Below are 11,898 nucleotides of genomic sequence, written 5' to 3' on the forward strand. Positions count from 1 at the left end.
GGTTCACTGTAAAAAATTTATAATCTTCCCAACTCAAAATTTTCTAGTGACTGGTCACATCTAAAATTTTCAATTGGCCAAATTGAATTTCTGTGAATTTAATTTTATCCATTGTGGCAACAGTCTGTTAACATGGGCTCAATTAGAAATAATAAGTTGAGCCAATGGAAAAATGTAATTTACCAATTTCACTGCACTAGTAGATTCATTTAGCATAGGGGTTTTCTTATTGTTCCAGGAGAATCTCCAGGACAGCACATTTTGGATACTCCAGAAACAGTTTGAAATCCCCTAATTTAGCACAAGCTGAGAAATCCCCAAAGGCTTCTCGGGTGAGTGTTCAAACACATCCAGTTGTCCAGAATTAATCTACTAGAACAGTGGTTATTCACCAGGAGGCTGGGGCCTATGCAAACTTCCAGAGGGGCTATAAAAAGTCTTACATTCATTCAAATTTTTATTTAGATTTATATGTATTATATATATATATATATATAGTATTCATTAAATGGCTAAAATAAAATACTAAATACAAATTAAAAATGCACAATGTTTAACTGCCATCATATATACCAGAGGTACATATCAGTTTAGATAGGAGGGCCTTCGAATATTGTCTTTGAAAAAAAGAGGCCATGGAGTCAAAACGGCTGAAAAATCTTTTACATAATTTTGTACTGAGCTGTAGAATAAAAAAAAAAAACAGACATAAATAAAAGCTATATGAATACCTGCCTTAATGTCATGTAGATCTAGTTATTTAGTCAGATGAGAGGCACTAACGTAAAATGCCGAGAAAAGTGGACATCTCTGCTTCTGTATTACTTCTCCCTCTGGTGGACAATACATTATAGCACACCTAAGATCAATGTGATGCTCACGGTCACCTTCCATTAACACCACACAGAAATTTAAATAATTGTTACTTTATTAAATATTTATTTTATGAAGTCAACAAGTTCATAAACACATTTAAACTTAATATGTCAAACGCTCAAATTTGGTACTTTTATGTGTTAGTATATTATTGTGAATTTGCAATTGTCACCAGATTTAGCTTTAAAATGTGAACTTGCATACTACTAGCTCAAACATAACCCGGTCAACAAGCAACGAAGAACCTTGCCAATAAATTATTGCTGCAGCATATATTTATAGGTTGCGCGTGTGTCCTGAGTGTGTTAGGGAGCTCAGTCCAGCGACCGCAATAATCCGGACCAGATACAATCACAGTGTCTGATGTGTTGGATGTTGATGGTTGCCTCTGTGATGATGGATGTTGCCATGGTGATGTGGGTACGTGTTGAGACAGGGATGCTCAATTCCTTCATTCTGCAACTCTTCCTGTTTGTGGAGACCATGCAGCTTCTGCAACAGCTCAGCAATGAAGGCCTGAAAACACACACACACACACACACACACACACACACACACACACACACACACACACACACACACACACACACACACACACACACACACACACACACACACACACACACACACACACACACACACACAGCTTAATCTAGCTGTACACACAAAAAAATTGTCCTTAAGCATGTAAAAATGTTTGCATATTGTACTGCAATTTAGGACAACCAGTGCTGGGTGTAATGCATTACTAAGTAATTAATTACTGTAATTTAAAAGCTTTACCCTTAAAAAAGAAAAGGGTTTACTCTTCATTTTTCTGTAATTTAATTACAGTTAGCTCTGATGAAATTGCATTAAATACTGTATAGACAATAGAACAATTCTATATAAAACAATAGTGGATTTAACATCAAAATGTTACGTCTAATGTTAAAATGTATGTTTTAATATAACCTCCCTTTAAATACTTTGGTCAGTTCAACAATAATTTATGCCATTTTATAATATTTATTTTAAAGAACTAAAATAGCAGTTTCATGTATATCCTTGAATTGTGTATATCCTTGAATTGTGTAACTAGTCAAGGTTTATATGGGATTTAGAAAGTAATTGGTAATAAATAATGCAGAAATTTATTAGAGAGAGTAATTAGTACAGTAATCTAATTACACTGTTGAAGATGTATTTAGCAGCTAGTAATTAATTACTTACTAGAGCAACTTACCCAACACTGAGGACAACTTACAGTAAAACTTTATAAATACTTAAGATAAAGTGCACCAATTATCTTTAAAAAAAACTGATTAGTGCAAAATACTGGTTATATAACACAGTAGGTTTAATGTTTGATCATAATCTTGTAGGTCTGTTCCAAAATATTAAACGCAAAATGCTGTAAAATATATGAACTGCAGACATTCTGTGATTTATCTACTGGTTGTACAGCGTAAACTATATAAAACTCGTAAATATCTTCTGCAGACTGTATGTGTATATGTACCAGTCAGCAGTTTCTATGTTTACTCTTTTACGCTTCACAAACTCAACTAATCAAATTTAAAATGGTGAGAATTGTGCCATGGTATATGTCTCACACGCGAAAACTGATTACGTTTTTTTTCTTTTCAGGTGTCAGGGTTTTGTGAGTATGTATGTTTCTGTGTGTGTGCCTCGTTTCTCTCTACTGATTCTCCATGATGTGTCAGCACTTCAACTCTAACTTACCCAGACACACACAATCTTCTGTACATACACACATAGTAACAATCATGTACACACACTAATCAGAAGGCTGAGAGTGAACATTGTTAAAGAGCCCCGATGAAAGAATGGCTGTGTACTAACAAAGAGCAATAGGGGCAAGGGGAAAGAGAGGGAACAAATCTTTCATTCATTGGGATCATTGTGAGAAACACGTGGAAGGGAGTGTCAGCCACTGCAGTGTTCCTCAGAGAGAGAGGGAGAGAGATGAAGAGGAAAAGTAACAAAGGATGAGAAGAAGAGTGAGGTCCATAGAGGAGTAATGAGGATGAGTAGACAAAAAGATTGAAAAGAAACAAGAAAAATATTAGGACAGAGAAATGATGACAACGAGAAGGATTTACAGATGAAAGGATTGAGAAAAGTACCTCAGTGTTGCTAGTGCAGGTTTGCAGAAGAACCTGTAAAACAAACGCAAAACACTTAAACCAATGCGATTAAATGAGCCTAAGAAGTCAATATCACTAATATTATTAAAAACTGTGTAACTACCTGTGTACAACCAGTGGAGACGATAAAGCCTTAAATATTTCTATATCGTAGAGCATTCAGACAAATGAGTTTATAAGGGAGTGGGCCTCATTTCTGAGAAAAAAATGTTGAATGTTGAAATGTCCCTGCAAAAACTTAAGTCAAGGAACATCTGAAAAAAAAAAATAAGCTCTGGCATCCACTCACCATCTTCATCTAAAATTAAAATGGCAGGCCGACCTCTAGGTCAATGGTCCTATCTCATATCTTTGTCATGGGAGATACAAACTTTGAAATGTTGGGGGGAAAAGAGCTATATTCAGGAAATTATTATTCGAGCACTAATGTGTTGTGGGGAGGGAACATATTAAGAAATGCTTACTAATGTATTTTCTTCTTCTCTAGAAGGTCATTTCATTTACCTGACATGTGTACACGATTTTCCCAGTGTGCAAAAAACCAAACAAACACTATTTTTTTGCATTTCTCCTTTTCTCTAGCTTGCTTCCTAATCTAGTCGTCTAATAAACCTGGCATTGTATATTATGAATATTATTTGCTCTTTAACAAATTGCTTTTGTTCCTCTTTTGTAAGTCACTTTTAAAAGTGCCAGCTAAATGCATAAATGTAAATATGGCAAGTAAGACAGACATACAAGCAAAGGGTGTGGTGTGAGTGAGAGAGGAGGATTATGGGACCTGTAGTTTGTGTGTTCGCTCTTCATCACTTGGGAAATCCAACAAATCATCAATGTTCACTTCCTCTGGCATGTCCTCCAACATAAACAACAACAACAAAAAACAGCAAAGATAAGTAAGGGTGCCTAAATCATTGCCAGAAACATAAAAAAAATACACAGTATGTATGTATGAGAATTTCAAAATAAAACTGCAAAAAGTAGTGCTATGCTTAAAATGTAAATCTGACATAATTGCATAAAGTCCAACGTAAGACACGTAGCTCCAACAGCTGGACCTCATTTGCTTTTATTCCACTTCACATCTGCACTGCCTATTATAGCTTATTGTTCCTAAACTTTTCAGAATCTCAGAATATCTTCAGTCTCAATATTCCATAGTCTCAGTGGAAAACTTTCACGTACTCAAGAGCTAAAGAGCAAATCGAGAGAACAGATCGCATAACACAATTCCCGAGAGACATCTTTGTCATCTCTTACTGTGGGACAGTGTCTCACAACACATACTGCTTATGTTTAAACTTCCTGCCTGTTACTGCTGCAGACTGTTTCTCAGGGGTGTCCATGTAAGGTAGCAATAAAACCAAGTGATCCCCCTCTGTAATTAAGGGAGGAAAAGCAGAACCTCCCTACCTCCAGAGGCCCGGTCCTCCTCACCTTTTATGGACGACTTACTTATCTAATATTTTCCAACCACTAATATTGTTTTATCAGACATATTCATGTCACAGAATCCATCACACACTTACATTAACAAAGGCTGTTGTTTATAAACTCACAGACTCACAGAACAATGTCTCCTCTCAGTCCATTTAAAGGTGTATAAGGAGATTAATGCATATAACCTGGCTTATACAACCTAATAAACCTGGCTTTGTATATTACACATTTTGTTGGAACTTTGACGAAGTGTCTAAATGCAAAAAAATGTAAATGGAAAATGGAAACATAACATTTTCATTTCTGACTTATAAAAAAATAACTGTGTTATCAACATAATCAAAATGAAAATATTTACATGCAGAAGCAGCCTTTCCTTTACATCGAGTGGTGTAAAATATTGTCATGTTCATGGACAAAGGAGTTAACTATACTACTGCGTTCAACTATGCAAAAATTAATAATAGGAATTCATTTAATTAATTTATAAAAGTGAAAGTAGGTGAATGTGCTTTTTTTTTTTTTACCTGACATCGAAAGTTGTGTGTAAAAGTTTGTGGTCAACTTCTTAGAGAAGGAACTGTTACACATCCAGCTGTCAAACGTTTCAAAATAACGCATGAAATAGCATACGCCTCAACAGCGTTTGGAAATGTATGGTCCGTTCCTTTTTCAATCAAAATCGATGTTTTGTTTTTTTATTCATCAGAACTCATCAACCTGTAGTTTATAGCGTCAACAGCAACACTGCATCTGTGAGGATGAGCGTGGACAGACACTCACCTTGCCCTCGTACAGCCTTTCAAGACCTTCGTCGATCCATTTCTCCACGTCCAGCCTTTTCTGAAGCTGTTTGCGATTGTATTTTACTGTAACGCGCGCTTGCCGCTTATGCACGTTCATCCCGTGCTCTGGAGCCGTGTCTAAATCTGGGGAATGACCGGTATGAATCTCCTCAGCCATGTTTACATGTGCCTGTGCTTGTCTAAGAATGAGCGCTTGGAGGAGCGCGCGGACAGAAGAAGCTGAACGCTGAGTGGCGCGCGCTCAACTTGATTGGAGGTACAACGTCAGGCGCTCTTGGATTTATGGGCTACATTAAATCTCGCAATAGAAAAAATAGTTTTTGTAAAGCCCAGAAGAAGAAGAAGAAGAAAGATGACGTGATATTACATTTTTTATTGCTTACAATTTCTCAAACTAAGGCTCCTTTTATCTAACACTAAAACTATTTTAACTCTTCTAAAAGTGTTTTTGCATAGAAACTTTACACACAAACCATCAAATGATTAGCCACACACGCCAAACACACGAATGTGAAACACTACGAACTTATCTTGTTCAGTGTGCAGTGCAGTGAACAGGAGTTTGTCATGGCACTCACACGTACATGTAAATACGCACAAATACACTGTATTTAGTCTACAGTATGTATGCACAATTGATGAACACTCAACTGACCTGAGCTGAATAATGACACTGTTGGCTTGTTAGAACTGATTTACAGCATAGTTTGAATTTGTTAATGTGAAGCTGCATTGAAAACATCTGTATAAAGGGCAATAGAAATAAAGGTGACTTGACTTGTATGCATATTCAGTATATATTTACAGAATAAACAGAAATTAAGGGTGAACAATTGTTTCTCAGAACATGGAGTTGTGATTTCTAAGTGAACAAATTATCTTTTTTCTATTTCTTTTTTTTATACATATGGTCATTGGATGTAAGAAATTGGCAAATGATTGTGGCATTTGACTGGCATGTGTTTTCAAAATGAAACACAAGAGCCTTTAGTTTTGAATGATGTGTCTAATGTAGAGTGTAGGCCTAAAGCAGATAATGTGCGCTTGCAGTTTTGCAGAGTTGGTCTGAAGATTAGGTGAGAGAATGCTTTCACTGAGTGGGCCTCAAGTACCACGTTTAGTGTGTAAGCAATTTAAAACAAAACTGTAATCAAACATTGTAGAAAGAATAGAGTTGAACAAATGAGGTGTTTTTCCTCATATAATTTATTTCATTATTTCAATAAAGTAACAAACACATATACAAAATAAATTAACATAAAATCTTTACAAAGACAAGACGATGATTGAAAGCAAAAGTACAAAAATGCAAAATAGAAACTTATGCGTAAACTTAGGTTTAAATTAATAGGAAACATCTGGCAAAAGAAATAAACATTCATTAGACAACCCCATTGAAGAAAATTTGATTTTATGTAATGTAACATAAGAATCAATGACACATATTTCCCCATATTATTCGAGGGAGAAAACAAACTGCTTAATACGCAATACAAAACTGGAGGAAAATCTTCCCATTTGGTCTTAAGAACATTGTTTATCATATTCCTGACTGTGTTCTGCTTGCCTCCGTTCTCTTTTTTATATTTTTTTATTTATTTATTCTATTAAAACACCTGTTGCTGGTAACATCCCGACAAATAAACAAAGGTGATACTCATCCTTATGAGATAAAAACAAAGTAATTTTTTTCATCAGTCTTATACAGAGCCCAGAGTTTGACAAAAAAGCACCTAACCTTAATGCTCTTCGGTTTAACTTACTTCTTTCTCTTTCAATAGAGGTATTTCCTTACTTAGTTCTCTTTGTATAGAGTTATTTTTTCACGTTTTTATCTTTGTATAAAGATATCAGTTCTCTTCATATAGAGTTCTATAACCTAAATCTGTTTCAGCTTTTAGCGCTTGTGTCTGTCTTCATATGGAAACAGATTCATAGAGCCCAGCACACAGTAGTGTGAGTGTTTGTTTCTTTTAGTTTTTGGTTTACAGAGTCTTCCACCTTTACAGATGGCAAAGGTCCAATACCTTATTCAGCTAAGACATACTTTCATTCATTCACTCGTTCATTCATTCATTCATTCATAAAAATTAAGACAAAAGCAAGTGCTACATCCAAATTCTCATCCCTGCATGTGAGTTTGTGTGTCTACATCAGTGTATGCATGCGTTTGTGTGTTTAGGCATTTACACATGTGTGAATGTCTCATCTAAGCCCATCTCCAGCACTCCACAGGAAGTCCTGCCCAGCAGGCAGTGTGTGAGAGGCCGCCAATGAGACTCGGCTCTCATTGTTGCTGGGTTTCACCTGACTGAAGTCTCGATCATAGGGATAGTGCTGCCGGTCTAAATTATTCACCGTCTCCAAATCATTAAACACAGAATCGCACAGCTGCTGTCTGCGTAGTCTATGCCTCCTCCTCCTGATCACCACCAGTCCCACACACACTCCCAAAAACACAGCCAGCACACCTAACACACATGACACCGCCACAGCTGAAGGTGAGGTCTGCCCAACCCGGGGGGCCATCATCTCCAGACCTCCCTGCACAGGAAACTCGCAGGTTGGACCCATGAACCCAGGCACACACTGACACACTGGCCCGGAGAAGTGTGTGTAGCACGTTCCACTGTTAAGGCATGGGCTTATGAGACAAGCATCTGTTCGGAGACTGCAGTTTTTACCGGTAAAGCCTAGAATACAGGTGCAGGTGTAGTCGTTAATGGCGTCTTGGCAGGTTCCGGCATTTTGACATGGATAGCGGGCACAGTCGTCGATGTTTGTCTCACAGCGAGGGCCGGTGAAACCAGGGCGACAGCGACACAGAGCACTAGCACCCAGATCCACACACTCACCACCTAAAGCAAAAGAGAGAGAAGGTTACATATGAGTAGGTGTAGAAGAGAGGAATGTGAGAGGAACTGTAAAGCTTCTTTGAACTCATACGTGTACACAGGCGTTCGACGCATGTGCAGTTTTGAGCAATCTCTCGTCACAAGTTACAACCCATGTAAATACTGCAAAAACATTATATGCCATGTGCAACCTGTGCGTACAAAGTACAAAAAAAATATTTAAAAAATCTCTACTCTTCTTATGACGAAATTCGTGTCACACGCACTGTACGCTGACCCTCGCGTAGTGAAGTATACTTTGGCCTTAACAGTAGTATCTGTGCATATGTGTGGTGGCATAAAACTGCTGCTCTTTTCCATACAGTGTTCACGAGTTCACACTTACAAAGAAGTCAGATAGAATAAATGATATGCATATTTGGCGTGCTGTCTGAGAAGAGGGCTCCGAGCTCGGCATTTGGCCCAAACCCAGACTACTCCCCACGTAGTCCTGGCTGTGGTAGGACCAAGCCAAGAGTGAGGAGTCAGAGTGGTGGAGGGTAACCGAAAACTGTCGAGGAATGTCGGTGGGTCGACTGTGTATATATATATATATATATATATATATATATATATATATATATATATAGGCTTCCTCTCATGCTGATAGGATAGATGTGGTAATTGCTGATCACAAATTGTTTTGGATAGATCATTTGAGTGTGCTCCTCCCAAACTTTGTTAATAAAACATCACAAAGTGAATGGTGGCCACAGTTGTCAAGTGAATTAAATAAAAAAAAAATTCCACATATAAATCTTGTATGGGTTCAGAAGACTTGTGCATGTGTCATATGTAAAGTCCTTTAAATATGTTTTACTTTTTTTGACCTTGAGCAGCTGTTGTCACCATACACTTTTATTGTATGAGCAGCATGAGCATTCTTCAAATAAATTTAACATTTTTTAAAGTTGGGTGTTTTGTTCACAATTCTGTTATTGCATTGTTCACATTCAACACAAAAACTCACCGTTGGCACATGGTTTGTGGCTGCAGCGGTCTAGTCTTTTCTCACAGTTGGATCCGGTAAAGGCTGGGGGGCAACGGCAGACGTAGCCGCCGGTGAATTTCTCCTCACATGTCCCTCCGTTAAAGCAAGGGTCATCAGCGCACGTCATCGCAATAATCTCACAGTTCTTCCCATAGAATCCCTGAGGACATGTGCAGGAGTAATCGTTCTCCAAATCCTGCAAGGAAAAAGAGAAAAATAGGTATCAAATCATTTCCATTATGCACATAAAGCACATCTGAGCATATTGATTTTGTTCTGTGATCTTTATTTTATTAAGTGAACGTAGACTTACATTGCAACTGCCACCATTCTTGCAGGGGTTGCAGTCACACTCATTAATCTCCAGCTCACAGTTTGTGCCCCCATATCCTGGCCGGCAGGTGCAAGTGTAGCTGCCCTGTCCGGTGTTGGTGCAGGTGGCGCCATTAGCGCAGGGTTTGTGGTTGGTGCAGTAGTTGAGGTCCTGGTTACAAAAGAGGCCTCCCCAACCCTCCTTACACACACACTGCCACGGCTGCGAGCAGGTCCCATGCAGGCATCCTGGGTAATGCACACACTCGTTGCAAGACGGCCCCTGCCATCCCAGACGACACTTACACTCACCGGGTGACTCGCAGTAACCGTGCCGCTCGCTACAGTCCGAAGAGCAGATGGCTGTGGGAGGAGACAGAGAGGGGGGGTAAGCACACCACACACACACACACACACCACGCCCCCCGGAGAGGGCAGATGAATGGGTGTGTTAAGTGTTGGGGCCAGCAGCTGGTGAGCTGACAGAGGTAATGCACTCTTTTGTATTTTGAGCTGCGGCAAGCGTGCACAGACACACACACACACACACACACACACACACAGAACGACCCTCTATGTATCTGTTGGGTTTCTTTGTTAGGCTGAACAAAAGAAGTGCAGAAGCTCTGAAGGAGCAGCTCAACTTCCATCAGACACACACACACACACACACACACACACACACACTATCAAAGATATGAGATATAAGGGGGAAGTAATGCTGCTGCTCAGGTCCCAACACAAAAAACACAATAGCACATAAATACAGAGTGATCAAGAAGGAGATAGGACTACTTCTTTTCAGAGACTCAGACATACTCTTCCAAAGGACTGAACAGACCTCTGACCATATGACACACACATAGGTGGTAGGCTACTCACGATCAGAGCAGTAGTCTCCCTGCCATCCCTCCAGGCATTCCTTGTTCCCGCTCTCATCGCAGGTGTAGTGTCCCAACGTGTCGTCACGGGGACGGCAGTAATCCGAACAAGCCTCGCCGTAATAAAACTCATCACAGAAAACATGATATGAGTAACGGAGCTCGCTCTGATCGCCGAAATGAACATCCTGAGACCAGTCTTCCCCAATTGCCAAGCGCCTTCGTGTTGCTAAACGACTGATCAGGTTGTTTTGATTCTCTGTTGCGGAAAATTAAAGGAACATTTTTGCTTGAAAAAGTATTTAATAAGTAAATTTACTCATTATTTTAGTAATGTATCATGTAATTGATCTTTGCTTTGCATTACATACAGAGTCTCTGAAACAGGGCAACTCACCTGTGTAATCATGATGCTCTTTGGGAGACTCCGCATTCCATGCCTCAATAATAAGAGAAAATGTCCCCTGAAAAGAACAAGACATTATTCCAGATCTAAGAAAACCTTAAAATAGCCTATAATTTTCCCTCAAACTGAGAAGCTAACATTTTCCTTTGTCTTTCATTGACTTTTCATTGACCTTTTTGTTATGAATGGACATTTTCAGACTGTTGCATGGTTTTGTTAATGGTCTTTCGCTTTGGTTTACATGTCAATTGTTTAGTTAAACTTAAGGGCCCCTCATAAAAATAATCATTTTGTATAAAACGCAAAAATGTATATAGGCAGCATTTGTGTTATTAGTCACTTCATCTTAATAATTACACCATGAAATAATGTAATATTATTTGCTAGTCTTAATCTAGTGTGATGTTACAAATGTCAATGAACTTTACCGGCCACTTGAAGTGGAAAGGCACTCGGATGGCTGCGCTGCTGGCTATAGAGCTCTGGTCCGCTCGCAGGACAGTCGTCTGACCGGTTCCGAAGGTGCACGGAGGTTCGGCGGAGATGACGTCCTCAGAATGCTTGAGACAAATCCTGAAAAAGATGTTGCAGTCTCGCGTCCTCCTGCAGAAGCGCCGTGTCGTGGTGAACGAGTGAACTTTCAATTCAAATACACCCGATGAAACCACCTGTTCAAGAACAGAAAACCCGTATATGTGACTTCTACATATTTTGATTAAAATGATGAAAATGAAAATATGAAACAAATATAAGACTTGAACTGGCTCCTTACCAACTGCAAAAGCGACACAGACAGCAGACAGTACAAAGACAGATGCGCCATCTCGCTCAGTAAATCCTAAACTTTATTAGCTACAATAAAACGCATGTATCTTCATCCGAAGTTTTAAGTATTTGGAGTTTCAGAAGAAAAAAACAGTTAGATGTCCTGGTACGAAATCTTCGGCACGTCCATGAAAGTCCACTGTGTCTTCAGAGGAAAAGCGCACTAGTCTCTGTCTCCGTTCTTTAGCGCGTGCGGGTTAACTTCATTGAATGTCTTGATGAATGGACGCCGTTATATACGTCTTGCCCCCCTCCACGTGACGTCAGAGGGGGCATATGGCATAATATTGGCCTGATTAAATTGATCTGCTGCGTGT

The 11,898-nt window shown here is 39.0% G+C and overlaps 2 protein-coding genes across 2 annotated transcripts; both read right to left on the reverse strand.

Annotated features, from left to right (window-relative positions):
• Window positions 1–1,227: 1,227 nt before the first annotated feature.
• ppp1r14aa (protein phosphatase 1, regulatory (inhibitor) subunit 14Aa) lies at window positions 1,228–5,429 on the reverse strand (the record flags this gene model as incomplete). The annotated part of the gene is made up of 4 exons (XM_079814148.1): window positions 1,228–1,392; window positions 3,006–3,038; window positions 3,808–3,882; window positions 5,244–5,429. The coding sequence occupies 4 exons, from the start codon at window positions 5,427–5,429 to the stop codon at window positions 1,228–1,230; spliced, it is 459 nt and encodes a 152-aa protein (XP_079670274.1).
• Window positions 5,430–7,477: 2,048 nt separating this feature from the next.
• Window positions 7,478–11,579, reverse strand: dlb (deltaB; the record flags this gene model as incomplete). The annotated part of the gene is made up of 7 exons (XM_079814221.1): window positions 7,478–8,130; window positions 9,137–9,353; window positions 9,471–9,832; window positions 10,352–10,609; window positions 10,748–10,814; window positions 11,185–11,424; window positions 11,529–11,579. 7 exons carry the CDS (start codon window positions 11,577–11,579, stop codon window positions 7,478–7,480), a joined length of 1,848 nt encoding a protein of 615 aa, XP_079670347.1.
• Window positions 11,580–11,898: the final 319 nt, after the last annotated feature.

Source organism: Gobio gobio (assembly GCF_949357685.1).
Source record: "Gobio gobio genome assembly, chromosome: 4".
NCBI lineage: Eukaryota > Metazoa > Chordata > Actinopteri > Cypriniformes > Gobionidae > Gobio > Gobio gobio.